At 47.5% G+C, this 20,267-nt stretch overlaps 1 protein-coding gene across 1 annotated transcript; it reads right to left on the reverse strand.

Moving 5' to 3' along the window:
• Positions 1–2,498: 2,498 nt before the first annotated feature.
• On the reverse strand, positions 2,499–19,743 carry CYS1 (cystin 1). Its single transcript, XM_054063935.1, has 3 exons — positions 19,407–19,743; positions 9,995–10,047; positions 2,499–4,493 (listed from the first exon to the last, which is right to left on the reverse strand). Exons 1-3 carry the CDS (start codon positions 19,599–19,601, stop codon positions 4,388–4,390), a joined length of 354 nt encoding a protein of 117 aa, XP_053919910.1. The 5' UTR covers positions 19,602–19,743; the 3' UTR covers positions 2,499–4,387.
• Between the last annotated feature and the right edge of the window lie 524 nt (positions 19,744–20,267).

Below are 20,267 nucleotides of genomic sequence, written 5' to 3' on the forward strand. Positions count from 1 at the left end.
CTCCTCTCCTCTCCTCTCCTCTCCTCTCCTCTCCTCTCCTCTCCTCTCCTCTCCTCTCCTCTCCTCTCCTCTCCTCTCCTCTCCTCTCCTCTCCTCTCCTCTCCTCTCCTCTCCTCTCCTCTCCTCTCCTCTCCTCTCCTCTCCTCTCCTCTCCTCTCCTCTCCTCTCCTCTCCTCTCCTCTCCTCTCCTCTCCTCTCCTCTCCTCTCCTCTCCTCTCCTCTCCTCTCCTCTCCTCTCCTCTCCTCTCCTCTCCTCTCCTCTCCTCTCCTCTCCTCTCCTCTCCTCTCCTCTCCTCTCCTCTCCTCTCCTCTCCTCTCCTCTCCTCTCCTCTCCTCTCCTCTCCTCTCCTCTCCTCTCCTCTCCTCTCCTCTCCTCTCCTCTCCTCTCCTCTCCTCTCCTCTCCTCTCCTCTCCTCTCCTCTCCTCTCCTCTCCTCTCCTCTCCTCTCCTCTCCTCTCCTCTCCTCTCCTCTCCTCTCCTCTCCTCTCCTCTCCTCTCCTCTCCTCTCCTCTCCTCTCCTCTCCTCTCCTCTCCTCTTGCTGTTTTTTCAATCGGGATTAATAATATCAGCCCAAAACCTGAGCTCAGCTCCCCCGTTTTATGCTGCATGTATGAGACAGGGAGGTAGTTTCTAAAATGATGAACCAGAAACTCTCCAGAAATCTGTCCAGAACCAGCAGAACTGTTTTGGGCAGAGGAAGAAGTACTGGCAAGCCAAACCATTCCTTGGGTTATAAAGAATTAATGATGTTTATAGAGGAATACAAAGAAAAGAAAATAAACTTCCTGATAATTCATCTGATGGGATGTCAGCATTCACCACTTGGCATGTGGCAAAGTGATCTCTATAGTGTAACAACAGTCCCTTTTTTTAAAAAGAGTAATTAATTCAAGAAGTCGCTCTTCAAATGAGTCATGAGCTCAGGTATTTCTTTGATATGATTAATTACCTGCAAACACTCTAGTATCCTGTTTTTAGTGCACAAAGGATGGATCAAAGTAGGGTTACACTGAGCCCCGGTAGTCAAACTGTGCAGTTGTGCCTCCCTAGGTACCAACATCACTGCCACCCTCCCGCTTTTGGTGCACTATTTGGCACAGTTTTGATGCAGATGGAAGAGCACAGTCCCTGACAATTCCTGGACAGATTAGGGAGCTGACTGGGTTCCACCACCACCCGCATTCTGCATGATATAAGCTGGATGGTTGTGAGTGGTTCTGTCCCAGTTGGCTCTACATTCGGAGCCCAGTGTTGAGAAGACATAATTTCACAGCACAGAGAGAGCCTGCGAGACCATGGCCCAGTTTGAAGCTCCTCTTTTCACCCCAGAAACTTTTTCTGCTGCCTTTTCCTTGGTACAATGTCCCAGCTGCATCACTCCCTTCTGGACCTTCCCATGATCCTATGACTCCTCCTTTTCTCTCAATGATGCTGAAAATGTTACCTGTGAAATCCACTTCTCCTTAATTCCAGGGTGTGGAAACATGCTTGTCCTTTGACTATTTGAGAATCTAGTTTTGTAAAGAAGCTTAGTGGGTTGCTGCATTCAGTCAAGAGAGATTTGTTGCAACCTAACAAAAATATGTTCAATTTAGTTTCAGTTTAGCTGCCACGGTGCTCTGCCTGCTGCTGTTGCAGCACGGTCTGACAGCAAAGCTTTCCTTCTGCTTTGCCATAACTCTGGAGATCACCTAAAAGGATAGCATCGCTCAATGGAGAAGCTTCAACCCAGCTCCTTGAAGCATGCCCCTCCATGTGCCAGAGACTCTGAGAACCTTGGCACAAAGAAAGTTCTAGCCAAAAGAATAAAACTTGGGTTGAAGGGAAATCTAAAGCAAATGGGGTATGGAGAACCCCAGTCTCCTATAACGCTGGAGTTAGTGGGTGTCCTCTGTTTTTCCTACTCTCCACAGGCACATTCTGCTCTTCTCAGTAGGTCTTTGAGAACTCCTGAAAACTAGTACAAGCTCTGGGAGATCTGGACACTGACACTTGACATGCTGCAGAGAAGAAATTGTGTTCCTGATGCAGCTCAGCAGCATTAGTAGGTCTAAAAATGACTGCCAAAAAAAAATCAAATGCTATCATTCAAAACTGTTTTTTTTCGTGAGGGTTAGAGAACCCTTGCTCCAGGGAGCCCACCCAACTTCCCCGAAGCTATTCAAGGACATCTGCTCTTTACTTTGGCTACATCTGAGCCACAAAGGTATGACAGAATGGTTTGAGTTGGAAGGGATATTAAAGATCATGTAGTTCCAACACCCTTGCTATGGCTGGAACACCTTCCACTGGATCAGGTTGCCCAAAGCCCCATTCAACCCAGCCTTGAACACTTCCAGGGGTGGGAGAACTACCACTGCTCTGGACGCTTGAGTACACATGCCAGGGGTATAACCTAGTGTCTGCCTCATGGCACCCCTCCTGTCTTCCTCCAAGGATGCATTTTGCTACAGGTACCATAAGAAAATTCACCATGTAAGCTGGAGAGCCTTTTTCAGAACAGCATTCAATGCCTTTACTGAGGGTTACATATAGTACAGATGCTTTTATTTCTGTTTCACAGATACCAGGAATTACAAAGGAGTTATAATGCAGCATCTTAAGATGTGTCCTGCTGTGTCTTCTTGCATTTACACAGTGTATGTGATTTGTCTCATGTCTTTTATGCTTCAGCTGAAGACAGAAGTTAGGTATTCTTCTACTTCTGATAATAAGCAGCTATTCATAATACTCTAAGATGCAGGCAAAATAAAGACAGAAATACTAAAATAACACGCTTCTCTGTCAGGGAGCAGTGAAAATATACAATTTTCTTCAGCGAGCTGACTTTCTGTTTTGCTTCCGACTGAGCCCACTGTCACGTGTAGTGATTTTTCTTCTAGGTTTCTTACAAGAAATAAACAGGAAGGCCAGGACTCATAATTCTGAAAACTGATTGCAAACTGCTGCTCTGCAATAGCATACAAGTCTCTCTTGAGATGGGTGATTGCTGGCCACAGTGAGTCAGCACCAGGATCCATGAAGGATCCATGCCAAGGAGCTCCAGGTACCACACCAATGCTGGAATCTTGCCTGAAGGGATTGTACAAACCCTATGTTTCCTGGTGGCTCCCAGGAGCCTCCTTTGCTAAACCTTGGTGGGTTTTCAGCTCTGGGATGACTCTGCGTGCACACCGGATGGTAGGCTCATTCCCTTTTTTGTCTTACATCCCATGCTGGTGAGAGGACCATAAAGAGACAGTGCCGAATTCAGACCTGGTCCAGAGGCTTGCACAGCGCAGGGAGTGAATTTGGCCTGTTTTAAGTGGCAGGAGTATGAATTTCACGCAACACCCCTTTAAGCGAGATCTGAATCAAATTGTTTTACAGCATTTTTTGCCCCTACTGAAACAAAACTAAGATCTTCCTTCATAGCACCATGTCTCAACAGTTAAAGAGTTTTGTTTCCTCCATCCTAGGTTTCCCAAGGCAGAGTCTTTGACACAAAACACTTCTGGCTAATTTATTGGTGGTACAGCATCAGTTTACAGCTCAAGCTGGGTGTCTTCAGAGAGGAACAAAGAAATCCCTGGGCAATTATACTCTTACAATCTAAGTTCCCAACCTTCATGTGCTCTTCAGATGCTGTCCCTGTGAAGGTCCAATGGTGTTTTAGTGGCCAGGACCACACTGTTCTTCACTGGGTTCTTTCCTTGTCTCCGGGCAGATGGTCTCTTCTTCAAGGTTTGCTGCTGGTTGTAGCTCCCTTTTGGCTTGAACCAGCTCTGAGACCTTCACCTGTCTAATTCAGTAAAAGTTCAATGTCAGTTCAATGTATCCAGGTGAAAGTTCAGAGCTTGTGGCCTGAGGCTTCACTAATTCAGCTACTAATACTGATCAAGTGAGTTCTGCTGTGCCATGCTGCTTTGCAGTTTCAAGTGTCTTCATGTATAGTTCATCTTTATTTTTATTGCCTAATGCCATATGGCATTAATCATATATATATGCATATATATGCATATATGGCAGCTAACTTTAAATGTTGAGTTGATTATATTTCAGGCTAAAATGAATAATATTCTTTAACACAATGCTTCTAGTATGACACTACAATTCTAGTACATGTTCATTTGTAAATACCATTTAGAAATGAGCTTTAAAATATTGATATGCAAGATGAATTGGTCTCTTTTGTGCTGATCTGTTGGTGAGGATCTTGACATTCACTCAGTGCTGGTCAGGAGGGCTTTCTCCTCTGTGCCTCCCACAGTGTTGCCTCTCACACTTCACCTCCCTCTGCAACCCACCTCTCCCATGCTGTGTGAGCAGTTATTTTGTCAGCAGCAGTTTTGCTCCATCTGGGCCTCCAGGAATGTGCTTAAAGTTCTCGTGGTGTGGGGGTTGGGTTCAGCGGCAGTATTCCCGCTCGATGCTTGCCATGAGCTCCTCCTCCGAGTAATCATATGATATTGTGGACATCCCTGCTGGCTTCTTGCTGTTCCTTTGTGGGCACCTGCCAGGGAAGGGAACAAGTTATTGCTGTCATGAGAGAGAATCAAGCTCTGAAGACACAACATGACCCTTACTTCTTTTTTTTTTTTTTTTTTGTGAATGGAAATATCAAACTGCATGTGTCTCGGTGAGACACAGATATTCTGTCACATCTAGTTCCCATACCCCACAGGCACATCGCTTGCTGACATTTGCTATCACTTGGCATCTATTTTAATCTGTGACTTCATTACAGTACAGTCCTTACAGTGTGCCAGATCAAATGCCCACAACCTTTCGGTGACTGTAGATTCAAGGCTCAGTTAAAGCAATGTTGAACCTTTACTCTAGTTACTAGTTTTAAGGTTTTATGCAGAAAGGGATTTGTTGTTTTTATCTGTAAGGGATTTGAGTTGCATCCAAAATATGGACTTGGCTCTTAAGATTTTCTTATTTTATTATTTTCCCACCAGTACAACTCTCCCATGAGTGGGAACCGATGTACAATTCAAAGGCAACTGGCATTGGTTTTATTGGTATTATCAGAAATGGCTTATGTTGGGTACAAGGGAAATCTGACGTTGTAGAGAACTGGGACGTGAGGAACCTGGGCCATCAGGCTAGTCTTCACTGGAAGCTGGGGCATGTGCTTCCATGAAATAGAGGTAACGGTGAGGTGCAGGGCTAAGTGGAGACCTAAGCTGGTAAATCTAAGCTGTAAAGTGCTCTGTCATGCCATGTCAACTGAGATTGGTGGGCTCACTTTGTGCCCATCCACAGCTGGAGAACAAATACACAAGAAAGAAATGGGTTTGTATGGCAGTTGGTTGGTTGCCAAAGAGGGGATTTTCATAACCAATATCATGACTATAACTCTGTCACAGACTTGCTATGTAGCCTGTATTGACTTACTATTTCTCTAAGGATCATAGAATCATAGAGTTGTTTGGTTGAAAAAGACCTCTGAGATCACATAGTCTAATCACACTGAGACGTCCAGCCGTACTGAGTCCAACCATACCAAGATCTCTCTCATCTTTGGTCTTGCAGCTAGGATTTTATGTTTATTAGATTAAATCAAAGGAGCTGCCCCAAAGCAGGTAAGTAAATGTAGAATTAGAATCAAAGAAAAGAGCCCTGAAATTCTTTTCTAAGGAAACTTTGTCATATAGAGGAGGTGCTTTCACAAACCATCAGATGTCTTTGACAGCCAAGAACTGCCTTCCATGGGAGAGGGAGCATCTGCAATGTTACTCAAACAGGTAGCAGCCAGTGTCCTGTCACTTTCATTGGGGAGCAAACAGTACTGATGTAACTTCTCTGTTTTTATCTGTCCAGGCCAGAAAGGCTTCTGCCCAGTCTGACCTAGCTGTGTTGACACCGTGCCCTCTGCGTCTCAGAAATAGTTTGATGTTTTTCCTGGAGCCACCTGATGGCCAGCTGGTGTGGCAGCTGGGTCATGTTTGTTTCCTACACTTATTTACTCTACTCAGTGCCCTTGATGGCAAGTTCTACCAACAGCAAGATGCCAGCAAGATAGATTTAGCAAATCGAGTCTTCTGTTTAATCCTTTTATTCATCTTCCTTCTTCTGATGGACTGTGATCAGTCTGGTTTTCATCACAGTGAATGACAGCTAGGAAGAAAATTACAAGCCCAAGAGCTTGAATCATCCACCAGTAGCTACAAAGCAAATTCCTTGTAATAACCGTGAAATGGACGTATAAAAATCTGACTTCAACACACAATTTATTGATTAAAACTCTGCACTGTGACAACCCTTAAACTAATTTTATATGACGTGATGATTTGGATGCAGAGCTCTTGGTTGCTTGCTTGCAGATACACAGAAGGGTCATTGTTTCTCTTAGCTGTTACATAATTCCCCACTGTTAGTTATTCTTGATGCTTGGGGTGCATGGTGACCTACAACCACCGGAGAATATCTCCAGGTAAAATTCAAACTCACTGAAACATAGATGGGCTTTTATAAAAACAAAAGCAACCCCCCTGACATGTGTATCCCGGAATCAAGAGGAATAGAGAAGGCTGTGCTTATTCCAGGAGCAAAGTAAAACTGAGTTGCTGCTCATCTTCTCTCTCTCTATTGTTGTGACCAAGTTCTGTACCATTTCATATGGAAAAAAAATGAAATAAATTTTAAAACAAAGAGGTTCAATCTGGATAAAAGGAGAAACTTCTGCACTTAGAGGACAGCAAGCAGAGGAACAGCCTGTGATTGCACAGGCTCCATCCTTGGAGGCTTTCAAGATCTGATGGGACAAAGCCCTGAGAAGTCTGGCCTGATACGTCCTGGAGTAGGAGACTATACTAGAGACCTCCTGAGGCCCTCCCAACCTGAACCTTGATCTCAAAGGCACATTGGTGCAGCTCCACCACCAGCTGTTTCTACTGGCCCTGGAATTAAGTGAGCAGCTATGGCAGGGAAATCCCGATGCAGCATATGGGCAGGACAGGAGCCGGTGGACCACAAGCCTCCCTTTGCGCTTCCCCAGCTGCTCTGGCAGGAGAGGAGGCCCCTTGCTGCTCTCATCAATGCACAGCCAGGGCTGCAGATCAGCGTTTACAATCATGTTGAATCCAGCTCAGGGCTGTCGGACTTTCCAATTCATGGAGGTGAAAATTTTTCAAGTCCCAGATGCTCTAGGGGAAGAGAGAAAGATGGAAAGGCACAATGATGAGAGGGAACAGCTAGCTGAAAATCACGAGAGAGGAATTTGTAGCATGGCAGGAGAGCAGAGAAAGAAAGGCCAACGCAACTCCATCAAGATTACCATGCAGACTTCTGGGTATTTAATTACTAAAAAGTTATTAAAAGCTTGGAGGGAGTCTAGAAAGCAGCAATAAAACTGATTTAAGGGACTAGACTGAAGCAACGTAGGAAAGAGGAAAGCAAGAAATGTGCTCCATTTCAGCGAAAGACCTCTCTGTATTTAAAGATTATTAAGGGAAGGAGGATTTTTTTTTCATAAGGGAAGGACAATGAACTACATAATGAGGAGAAAGAAATGCAAAGGGCAAAATTAGAAAGTTAGCAAAAACCACCTTTGAGCAAGATGCTAGGCATGGTGTGCCAACCTCCCCAGCAGTGGGGACAGCTGGCAGTGCTGCATAAGGACTAGATACAAGGAGGAAATTCTTCACAATGAGAGTGGTGAGGCACTGGACCGGGTTACCCAGGGAGGTTATGGCTGCCACATCCCTGGAAGTGTTCAAGGCCAGGTTGGATGGTGCCTCGGGCAGCCTGATCCAGTAGGAGGTGTCCCCGCCCAGGGCAGAGGGTTGGAACTGGATGATTCTTAAGGTCCCTTCCAGCTCAAACCATTCTACAATTCTATGATTCTATAATTCTATGAGCCTTGGTATTAGGCATCTGCCTGGTGTAGGGAAGAGCTGCCTGTGGGCTCTGATGACAACGCCCCCGGTGAGTGGCTAGGGTTAGGGTAGCAAGCTCCAAGGCAGAAACCTCATTTAAGCAATCGCAAACTGGGCTGAGGTGAATCCAGGCTAGTGTTTTTTATCATTTTGCTGAGGATGAGGAACTTGAGGGTTAATCATTACAATGCTTTTTGCAAGACCTTGCAGCTGAAAAATGGGTCAAAACAACACCCCAGTAACTCTGCCAATAACGTGAACCTTGGCAGCAGTTATAAAATCATTACAGAATTCCTGGGCTCTGTCATCCCACCTGTGCATTACCAAATGCTAGAGAACGATTCCCAAAAGAATTGCGGGGGGAAAAGGGAGGTAAAACAGCACAATCAGGAGTACACCCAGCTGTGTCCCCATGTGCATAAAAGACATTTATTAGGGCCTGGTTTAGATGCTTATGTGGTGTCACATAGGGATGTTTGCAGTACAGACAGTGCACACCTACAGCCTCTATCTTGTGTGACTCCTCTCTTGGCAGACAATATAAACTCTGCATACCTAGGGTTTTTTTCACCTTGCTTGACATTTATTTTTTCTTTAATTGGTTTTATGGGAATTTCTTCAGTCAGTGGCTTTATCAAGACAAGGTTGACTTTTGCTGCTTTTAATGTGTATAATTCTAGCTGCAGAAACATGAAGGATGAGACACCTGTGCACATTAATCACTGTTTCTGGGACTTCATGTGATTTGATTTCTTCAAAATGCAGTTTTGCTGGGTGCTGGACAATTTAAAAGAAAATATTTGCATTTTTTGCTAGCAGAAATTGCAGTCCTGCTTATCAGAGGCAGTACAGGCACTACACGTGTGAGCCGCAGTATGGGGCTCTGCAGCAGTCATCTAAACGAAAAAAAATCTCTTGCTCTGTCATCCCAGATCAGTAACCAGTTTTTGCTGTCTGAACTCTTCCCTCTGTGTTTCTATGAGGGCGGGAGAAGGAAAGCCCTAGCAGGGGATAAACGAGGCCAGTGAGAACTGGGGCTGCGGAGCTTGGTGGGAGATTGTGGCAAGGCTGGAAGCGCAACCCCAGAGGAGACTGCTCAGCTGTCATCATAGCCCAAAGCCCACTAAGGATGCTGAAGAGCCCAAGAGAGATTACAGTGCCTGTACAAGCCTTGAGGTTGGGAAAGCTGGGGACAGGCATGTTTTTCTGAGCACTGCCGTAACCAGCAGCCTTGCCAGACGAGCTCCCTGCCAGCTGGGAGGGAGGGGAAGAGGAGGATGACGCCTGGGCTCTCATGTCACATCCACCAGCGCTGCTCAGCATTAGTAGGTCACACAGCCCAACAGCCAGGATCTGGAGATTAGTCTGCTCTTGAGCGCTGCAGGAGCAGAGGGGCTGGGTGACAGTTAGAGAGCCTGATGCTCAAAGCAGTCACTTTTAGTGTAAGGAGATGATATTTTAAAAATATTTTTCAAGCCTTTTCATTTCATCTGGGTTTCTTTAACATATGCACCAAACTGTTCCCACTGCTGTTGGTGCAGACAGAGTCAGAGGCACAGTCTGCTCAGTAGCTTTTGCTTGTGGAAGGAAGATTTCAGCTTTCCTTTGTTTGACACCCAGAACAGTAGGTCCTCACTACTCCCCTGTCCCTGAGGGATGCTTTTGTCTCTGGCTGGTGTAGCACGGGAGTGTCTCATGGGTTTTCCCTTATGATTCATGGGGAGCAGAGAGATCTTACCCTCCTTTTCTACAAGCTGCAGAGCCTGCAGATGACCTATGTGTGAACCAGAGCCGGAGCTACTTGTTGGAACAATCCTTCCCAGCTTTTCACAAGCTCTTTCAAGGTGCCTGCGTGACATGAAGACATCCTAAACTCTACATTGCTCAGGACCAGGAATGAATCTATACACTGTACTTGAGCTGGAGCCTGGATCTTTTCAGGCAGCACAACTTTTGGATTTTAATGGCTAACAGGTAAAGGACAGAATATTTATAACTGTAAATTATTTGACACCATTCCCACCTCTCTTTCGCACAGCAGGAGAAGCTTTCTCCATTATGCTCCCTTCCTTCCACTGTTCCACTGTTTTTCCTCCCTGAAGCTACAACAAAGGCATAGGGTACTCACTGATGGTCAGCGGTGTTGTTCTCTGGGCCTGGTGGGCTTCTGGGTGACAAAGCCTGTGGAAGAACAAAAGTCATGTTTCATTTACAATAGTTTAAAGCCAAGGAAAGTGACTCTGGACCTGGAGTCCTGCATCCAGGTCTGGGGCCCCCAACACAACAAAGACACAGACCTGTTGGAGCAGGTCAATGGAAATGATCAGAGGGATGGAACACCTCTCCTACGAGAACAGGATGAGAGAGTTGAGGTTGTGCAGCCTAGAGAAGAGAAGGTGCCAGGGAGACCTTACTCCAGCCCTTCAGTATATAAAAGGGGGCTTATACAAAAGATGCAGAAAGACTTTTTACCAAGGCCTGTAGTGACAGGACCAGGGACAACAGTTTTAAACTGGAAGAAAGGACACAAGAAAGAAGTTTTTTACGATGAGAGTGTAGAGGAACATGTTGCCCAGAGAGGTGGTAGAAGCACCATCCCTGGAAGTGTTCAAGGTCATGTAGAAGGGGGCTCTGAGCAATCTGATCCAGTGGAAGATGTTACTGTCCAAGGCAGAGGGTTAGACTGGGTCATCTTTAAAGTTCCTTTCCAACACAAACCATTTTTTATTTCTATGAAAACTCTCTCTGTCGCTAGTGGGCCATGTCTGCCCTGCTTTAACTCCCCAAACAACCTCTATAGAGATAATAAGGTACAAGTCAGCCCTCTTTACTAACCACCATTTTGCTAGCTCTTTTTAGTCTTCAAGAAGCCTCGGTGGTTGCAGGCTACAGAACCAAAATCACCAAATGTTAAATTGTTAAACTTCCCAGTTTTCCCCTGAATATGCACTGCCCTGCCAATTGACAGGTATCAAAGTACCTGATAAGGAAGGGGTTTATGGCAACACAGACCAAATTCTTCTCACCTGACAAACCACCTCCCTGAAATGATCCATTTGGAATAGAAGATCCACCTTCTCTATGCCAGAAGTCCGAAGGTATCTAATGGGACATCAGAGGGGCAACCAAACATGAAACTAACAGGGTTTAAAATGGGGAGGTGATGGGACCCTGAGTCTGTCTGAACCCCTAGTTGGACCAGTAATAAAATTAACCCACTGCAGCCAAATGCTACTGAGAAAAATGTAACTTCCATCTTTTTCTACTTCTTCATTGTACTCTCACAGGGAAAGGGAGTTGGACAGAGATAAGGGCTGTGGCTTTGCACTAAAGTACACTCAATCTGGCTTGCTATTATTTTTTCTGAGCTGCAGCCCTAAAGCTGGTGGGCTTCCTTCATACAAGTTACTCTGAATCACATGATGACACTAACAGATGTTAAATGGGTAGCACACAGAGCCAAAGCGAGGACTTGGCCTCCAGAAAACAGAAATGAAAAGTTGTTCCATCAGCATGGAAAAGATTTTTCTGCACAAGAAAAAAAGGGAAGCAAAGGAACCAGGGAATGCTTTGGAAAAGCTTGCAGTTCAGAGCCATCTCCAACACCTGCTGTGCAGTGTTTCTACAGGAATGGATGGGATCAAGCAATTCCTCAGAAAGCTCATGTATCTGCCATTAAAAAAGGTCAAATCTGTGCTTCCTCAAGGTCCAGCAGTGCACAGGACTGGTGCTGTAAATGTTAGACCTACAGAGGACAGACATCCCTCTATAGGCACTACTACTACAAGAATGATGGCTTTATGCACAGTTTTGTACTGATTTAAACCAGCTGGCATCAGTCAGCCTTGTATGTGCTGTTCCTGGATAGAAATGATGCCCACCTGGGCATTGCATGGCACCTGATTCTAATTTGAAAGGAGGTGTTTTCATTATGATTATTCCTGAACTGCTTCACGTGTGGATGGACTGTAATGGAGGTTTAAACACAGCTGTATGAGACACTGTCTTTCATGCCCTAGCTGCTTGGTTAAAATTACAAACTGAATCTCTATGAAAGGCTGTAACACCTTTGATACATTTCCAAAGGCAGTTCACCTCCTTCTGGAAGAGTTCTCACTCTCTGGCAACTATTATTTCCTCTGAAAGAGCCTGAACTGTTCTGGGGCCAAGCAGAGACGAAGCTTTGTGTTGACAGTGAGGGAAGAAAGTTCATTTCTTGGCAGTCTCCCACAAATGACAGGAGCAAGCTGCAGTGCAAGGACACCATGCTGACCTCTGAGGACTGATTCTGCAGTGCAGCATGGCCTTCATCCTTAGCATCACCATAACATACTGGGCTGCTGCTGTCACCCCAGTTTCTTTCCACCAGGTAAAGAACATTATTCATCCTCAGTCCCAAGGGGAATACAGTTCTCCAGGAGTACTTTGATGCTGCTCTTCCCACAGCCAGAATCCAGCTTCCAACAATTCTAGGCAAAGGATGGGTTTGGATCATTTTAGGGAGGGGTTTGAATTGTACAGTAGGTTGTCTTTTTCTTCCCTTCTGTCTGACTCCTCCACATTACGAGCTGTACGTGTTGTGTGGGTGGAAGACAGAATTAATTAGTCATCACAGCGGAGCAGCTCTGGTTAGCAAAATCTGCTTCTCTGTGCAAAATCAGCTCCCACCTTCTCTAAGGGATCTGTCAGCAACAACAGTTATTTCTCAAGAGAGTGCAGCATTGGCTCAGGTACATCTCTACTGACGGTTAATCTGGTGCACAAGGAAAAAATAGTAGCGCGTCAAAACAAAAGGCATGTCCAGCCTCTGGCTTTCCAGCACCATAAAATCTGGCCTCACCCAGCCCGCCCGGGATTGCTGTAATGTATATGTTGCAAGTTCAGCAGATAATTAGTACCAGCCCTTTATGTGGGTTAAGATGATGCGTACATCATGACACTTTAACACTATGGTTTCCTATCTTGCAGCTAAAGGGTAACTGCTGGCCTGGTTGGTCTGTGCCCTGTTAAGAGATAAATGAAGTCGGCTCTTCTTTCTGCAGCTTGCAGTCATCTTTTTATTACTCATCCAGACTGCAGTGTGCCTTCTTGTTCTCCACTCTGTTGCCAGTGTAGGCATCTCATGCTGGAGTCTGGTGTGCTACAAAGCCCCACACTGCCACCTCCTCCAGATTTAAAGGCTTGGATTTTAATCCCACCCAGCATGTACTCGGGTTTAATTTAATGTAATAAGATATGAGGTGGAGTGGTTCGACAGGCATCGCACACACAGTTCAGCCATCCTTTATGTTAGAGCAGCGGCTCCTGGGAGCGAGGTAGAGTGAAAAGATGGATGTGGGAATTATTTCCCTCTAACATATGCATGAACCAGCACTCCTGGAGTGCAGCTTCCCAATCGCCCGGTCCAGTGGAAACTGTGGCTGGTGTTCCTCACTGTCCTGCCAGCCCTTAACCCCCTGCTTCTTCCTTCTCTCTCTGTCAGCTCTAGAAGCTGTGGGTGAGTTGAGTGAGAACACCCTTCTCGGGGACCTGCAGGGCGATCTCAAATTGTGCACCTTAGGAGAGTTCTGACCTGCCTTCAAGCTGTGTTGAAACTGGTCAACTGTAGTCTCAACTGTAGTCTCAGTCTCATTGTCTCCGAAACCGGCTGGCCAAGTTCAAGCTGCCTCTTGGAGGTGGTCCCTGTGCTGGCCTTTGAACTGTGCCCAAGCATTATTTGGGAGACTGCAAGTTGGCCCAGGCCAAAACCACACCAAAGACCATCCCAGAAGCTCAGCGGGGCAGACCATCACGCTCCAATGCCAGGCAGCTGCTACGGTGTAGTTTACCAGTACAGATACAGCCCTGAGATGGGGTACGGTAGAGATGCAGACCCTGAGTGGTCCCATCATGGACAAGGGAGCCTAGGGAGTCACTGAGCCACCTCAAACATTTACATCGGAGCAGTGCAGTCTCCTGCCAGTTCTGCTCTGCTGGGCTGTGGTTTCACAGCATGCCTTTCCTTCAGGATGTAAGCCAGAGCCTCCTTCCCTGTGCTGCTCCCAATCCCTCCTCACAACCACCCCACAAACTGGCCCAAGGGACTAGTTGAAGCTAAAATGAAAATCCTCAGCCTTGGAAGGGATGGAGGTGAATTCAGCCAGAGCGCATGGCAGCACAGCTGCAGATGGCTGAGCTGGTACAGCAGAAGGGCAGCATCCTCCAGCGACACCAGCAAATGTTGTGGGTGGCTAACACAGTCATCACTGCCAAAACCAACCTCTCATGAATCTGCAGCCAGAATTACAGCTGGCAAAAAAATCTAGCTTACCTAACATGTCAGCAAGTACCAAACAGGACACATAACCCCAGCTGCATCCCAGGAAACGCAAGCCTAGCCTGGCTCTGGTCTGCAGCAACATCCTCTGGCCAACGAAGGAATTAGGAACAGGCAGTGGATGGGAAGTGGGCAGGGATACGGGGAGTTCCCACGCTTCTCCTCTCCTGCCAACTAAAACACCAGCTCCCAGCTATTCTGCGCATGCCCTGGTGCTAAGCTTGTAAATCAGGATTGGTTTCAGGGCAAAAGTGATCCATGCTCTGCTGAGTACTGTTGGGGAAAAAAATACCCCGTTGGCAGTTTTCTGAGTCCAGCTGCAACACAGCTGTGGTGGGAGAATGACACTGGCTGAGGGGACAGCATAGCTTCCTGCTTACTGGCCTTGGTGATGTTTCAGGTGCTTTTAAAAAGACAAGGAAGATAAAGCAAAAAAAAGGGAGACCCTTTGCTCAGCAACTGCCAGATCCACATCTGGAAATTAACTGAAGAATGTTGAAATAACCTTACTTTGGGCTATTCACTTAGCTGTTTCCCTTAGCTGTTTGGAGTTCAAGGAGTTCCTGTTGTTCAGCTGGAAAAGACCTTTTCTGAAGTCACCCTGGCTAGTGGAGCACAGCTCCCCACGCGACTCTAGGAGAACATCCAGTACCTGAAGGGGCTACAAGAAAGCTGTGGAGGGACTTTTTACAAAGGCTTGTAGTAATAGGACAAGGGTCAACGGCTATAAACTGGAGAGGGGCAGATTTAGGCTTGATATAAGGAGGAATTTCTTCACCATGAGAGTGGTGAGGCCCTGGAACAGGTTGCCAGGGGAAGTTGTGGCTGCCCCATCCCTGGAGGTGTTCAAGGCCAGGTTGGATGTGGCCTTGAGCAGCCTGATCTAGTGGGATGTCCCTGCCCATGGCAGGAGGGTTGGAACTAGGTGATCTTTAAATTCCCTTCCAACCCAAACTATTCTATGATTCTATGATCTTCACTCAAGAGCACTTTTGACTATTAATACATCCAGGAAGAAAAATGTTAAAAATAAATTCCAAACAGCACTGAATTAGAAAGATCAAATTTCTGTTGAGGGAAACATACTTTAACAAGAGTAGAAAAATAAACTTGTCTGAATTCCTGTAAGAAACTAATGAGGTATGACATTAAATGTCCCCACAGGACCCCTACATGTTTGTGTCTGGGACCAGTCAGCCACGAGATGCTGCTGCACCACAGCAATCTGCAGAAAGAACATTAATCTGGCTAAAAGAAAAAAAAAAACAAAACAGGCAGAGCTTTGCAGACTTGGGGGTTTTGAAAATACATGATAGTCCCTCTAGAATGTAGTTAGTACACCCTCTACCTGCGTTACTCCCACGCTGCAGCTGGGGTGATAGGCTTACTGTAAACACACCCCATTTCCAGCCAGGAGGAGTGACGGAGCCATGGAAAAAGCTGTCGAAAGCAAGATCCTAACATGTCTGCATAATTTTTCCATTTCAGGAAACCAACGGGGAAATGCCTGAGGCCACAGCCTCTCGCCTGGTTTCCACAGTGAGCTGCCATCCCGTTCTTTTTATGTGTTCAGCAAAGGAATGAGGAAAAAAGCTTGTACAACCAAACAGAAATGAGGGCAAACCTAAAAGCAGATGTTTGATGCTAATAGGGAGATGTTGATGTCTGCTCCGAGCTGAGTTCATGTTCCCCATTGGGATTTGGTTTCCAGCCCATGTTGTGCTTTCACTCTACTCTCTCCCAAGCACTATCTGAATGCAGAAGAGGTGGCTCAAGCTGTTAAATGCAGTCACATCGCTCTCCACCAGATCCTGCCACCTGGCCTGACTGCCCATCGGCACTGCCAGCTTGCTGCTGGATGACAAAGTGCATTAAGGTTCAGATGGGAAAGCACAACGTTGGTGCAATCATGCCCAGGATAAACCCAACCACGACAGTGGAGAAATGAGTCCTGCTAACAGGTAACTGCTCCCTTCTGGTCAGTGGCAAACCCCTCCTCTCCTCCAAACAGCCAGGATCATCTCTTTTACAGGCTACTTCTCATCAGACTTTTCTACTGTAGTATCTCCTCGTTGCCATTTCTCCTCCTCCTTTGTCTTTCCCCATTATCTCTGCTCAACCAACTCATCCTTTCTTCTCTGATATTTCTTTGCCTGCCCCCGCCCCAGACTGCTCAGCAGAACAGGGCAAAGCAAGTAACTTCCTACCACAAGACAAAAACTACAAATGCCTGGCTGGGAACCTGGCAAGACCAAGAGAAATGGCCCTTAAAATTTCTAGCATGAAACTAGGGATGCAATGAAGCTGGAATCCCTTTCCAGAAACGTCCTCCATAGCCTCATGGGAAGGGTGGGTCTGCAGTGTGCACAATGACCTAAGAGACTTAATTGTATCCAGTAAACAAGCAAAATTTTTTGCTGCAAATAGTTTCTTTCCTCCTTCACTCAGACTAGTGACTTTTTAGGCCTAGAGGAGCCAGAAGAGTAGGCCCATGGCTGCTATTTCAACAGGACCATAGCCACCTCATTTTCAAGTAAAGGAAGATCTACCGAGCAGACCTTCAGGTTTACCCTGAAAATATCAAGGAATTGTATATCTTTGAAAACCACTGGCAATCCTTTGGTGCCTTTCAGACAACTTCTATGGATGCAACCAGAGATGTGAACTTCCTTCCCAAACAAGAGGCAGCAGCAGCAGCTGGACAAGAAAACATAGAAGATGCTCAGCATCACTGTCACCACACAGGTGGCACAGCTGTGTGCTGCACCTGCTTGGCCACCCTGGGTCACCAAGGCCCCACATGCCAACTTCAGGCTGAATTATGAGGACCCTGTGACAGTTCCCACCATGGACCCAGGGCAACTGCGATGATGCTATGGGTTCCTCACCATTATTTCTGCAAGAGGAAAAGGTCTGCAGCAGTGAGCCAGGCATGGTGACACCCCAAATCTCTCCCAGGGCCACACATTAAATTCTTCGTCCTTTCTGCTTTGCCCCTTGTCAATAGTTCACTAATATCTTCTGCCACGCTGTACTGTCTCTCTGCGCATTTTTGTAGATGTGGGCAGCTCTGTTGCCTTCCTGATACAGAGTTATTCAGAATATACATTACTTTGGAATAGAATTAAAATACCACTTCATGCATAGGAAAATTCACCACTAATATAGTTGTTATTATTTTTAAGATTCATCCAAGATATTCACACATGGAGGCAGAGGGAGAATGGACAACAGCAGCCGCTATTCCCATAAATATAATTAAATGGGGAAGGTAGAAGGACTGCTGGTCAATGAGTCACTCAGAGGAGAAAGCGGTGCTCGACTGAGCTCCTGTTGATACCACAGAAGGGTTGGAGTTAAAAGAGCAAGGAAAAATTACAACAAAACAAGATCTCTATTTTTTCCCATCTCCAAATCTTACTTTCTTTGAGGCTTCTCTTTAAAACTTGCCTTAAAAAAAGGGTCCTCATACTGAACCCTGCCAAGTTTCCTAACAGCGAAATTATTTCATATTGAAGTTTACCTTACCCCATGGCCGTGCAGTTTGGCAATGGAAACGATTCACTGAAGAGCAAAACTGAGGCATGCAAGCCAAAAACTCCTGGGTCCTAAATATTCATTTCTATTTTTAAATTTATTACTTCAGTCTGATGAGTTTTGTGCATCTGTGCGGAGCAGTGTTTATCTAACAGCACACAACTTCCAAAGCTCAGCTAAAATGTAAGAGGTGGTGGTTTTTGGCCTCGTCAGAAGATGATACAGATGCTGCTGCTGATTTTTGATAGGAAAAAAAAAAAAAAGCTACATCTCAGCTCCCTCAAAGGCAAACTCAGTATTTGTTAAACAGAATGAGATTGAAATGCTTCTTTAGGAAGAACCAGGCTGCAGTGGATTGGCAAATATTAAATGGCAGCTTAACGTTCACATTTTAAAACTTCTGTTTACAATCCTGACCCAGGGAAAATCATGAGCCATGCTTTACAAAGTTGAGCTACTTCTAAAAGGCAGGAAAAGAAACCTTTCAGTAGTGCAGAAAAACTAGAGAAAGGGATGGCTCTTTATAGGAAGATGGACCAGAGAGGGAAAATGCAGCAGCAAATGTGCGCTAGCCTGGTTTGTGGGCAAAGATAAAAAGAGCTGCTGAATGCCGTAAGTATTTTGAGGAAGGCACGGCTGCAGGAGTTGGCGTCGGCTGTGGCAGTGCTTCCCAGTCCAAGAAAGGCCCCCCAGCCCAAGAAGGACGCCCCAGCCCAGTGGGGATGCCCCAGTCCAGCAGGGAGACCAAGTCCAAGAGGAACCCTGCAGTCCAGCAGGAACCCCCTAGTCCAAGAGGGGCCCCCTAGTCCAGCGAGAAGTCCCCAGTTCAGTGGTGACCCCCCAGTCCAAGAAGTACCCCCTCGTCCAGCAGGGACCCCCCAGTCCTAGAGGGACCCCCCCCCCCCAGTCCAGCGGGGACCCCCCCAGTCCAGTGTGGACCCCTCAGTCCAGCGAGGACCCCCGAGTCCAGCAAGGAAGCCCAGTCCAGCGGGGAACTTGCAGTCCAACAGGGACTCTGCAGTCCTAGAGGGAACCCCCAGTCTAGCAGGGACCCCCAAGTCCTAGAGGGAACTCGCAGTCCAGCAAGGACCCCCCAGTCCAACAGGGAACTCCTAGTCCAAGAGTGGCCCCTCAGTCCAGCAGGGACCCCGCAGTCCTAGAGAAATCCCCCCCCAGTCCAGTGAGGAAGCCCAGTCCAGTGGAGAACCTACAGTCCAGCAGGGACCCTGCAGTCCTAGAGGGACCCTCCAGTCCAAGAGTGACCCCCGAGTCTAGCGAGGATCCCCCAGTCTAGCGAGGAGCCCCCAGTCTAGCGAGGAGCCCCCAGTCCAGTGGGGACCTCCCAGTTCAGTGGGGACCCCTCAGTCCAGCGAGGAACACCCAGTGCAGCGAGGACCTGCGAGTCTCGCAGGGCACCCCCAGCCCTAGAGGCACCCCCAGCCCTAGAGGGACCCCTCAGCCCTAGAGGCACCCGCAGCCCTAGAGGGACCCCCCAGCCCTAGAGGCACCCCCAGTCCTAGAGGCACCCGCAGTCCTAGAGGGACCCCCAGCCCTAGAGGGACCCCCCAGCCCTAGAGGCACCCGCAGCCCTAGAGGGACCCCCCAGCCCTAGAGGCACCCCTCAGCCCTAGAGGCACTCCCCAGCCCTAGAGGGACCCCGCAGGGATGGGGGTGCGTGTGCACTCACCGCCCGCGGGGGCAGGGACCCGCCGATGTCCCGGGCTGGGGGGAGGATGCTGCCGGCAGCCGGGGCTCCGCAGCCGGGTCCGGGCAGCGCCGCCGCCTCCTCGCCCTCGGGCAGCACCATTCCCAGCGGGTCGCGGTTCCCCGGCCCCGCCGCGGCCCCCGCCGCTCCCCGGCGCCGGCTGCTGCCGCTGCCCATGGCTGAGCCGCAGCTGAGCCCCGGCAGCCGCTCCCGGCCGGGGCGGGCGCCGCTCCGGCCGCTCCCCGCAGCCCGGGTATCCCGAACCCTTTTGGTTTGGGAGGAGGGAATCCCACCCAGCGCTGCCACGGAGCCCCGAGGAAGGAACTGGTGATGCAGGGGAGGGATGCGCAGACAGTTCTATTCCTGCTTTTTCTCCCTTAATCCTTCCAAACCCTTCAAAACCAGCCTGTTATCTCAAAAAATCTTTCAAACCCAGCCTGTTATCTCAGGTCTCCTGAGCCTCCCGTTCCTTACAGACATCTTCCGTGGCCTCAAGCTGTGCCAGGGAAGGTTCAGCTTAGACATAAAGGGTATAAACTGGAGAAGGGCAGATTTAGGCTTTGACATAAGGAAGAATTTCTTCACCGTGAGAGTGGTGAGGCACTGGCACAGGTTGCCCAGGGAATTTGTGGCTGCCCCATCCCTGGAGGTGTTTAAGGCCAGGTTGGATGGGCCTTGGGCAGCCTGATCCAGTGGGATGTCTCTGCCCATCACAGGGGGGTTGGGACTGGATGATCTTTAAGTTTCCTTCTAACCCAAACTATTCTATGATTCTGATTCTATGACATCAGGAAAAATTTCTTCACCATAAAGGTTACCAAGCACTGGCACAGGCTGCCCAGG

The sequence above is a fragment of the Cuculus canorus genome, chromosome 3 (assembly GCF_017976375.1).
Source record: "Cuculus canorus isolate bCucCan1 chromosome 3, bCucCan1.pri, whole genome shotgun sequence".
Lineage (NCBI taxonomy): Eukaryota > Metazoa > Chordata > Aves > Cuculiformes > Cuculidae > Cuculus > Cuculus canorus.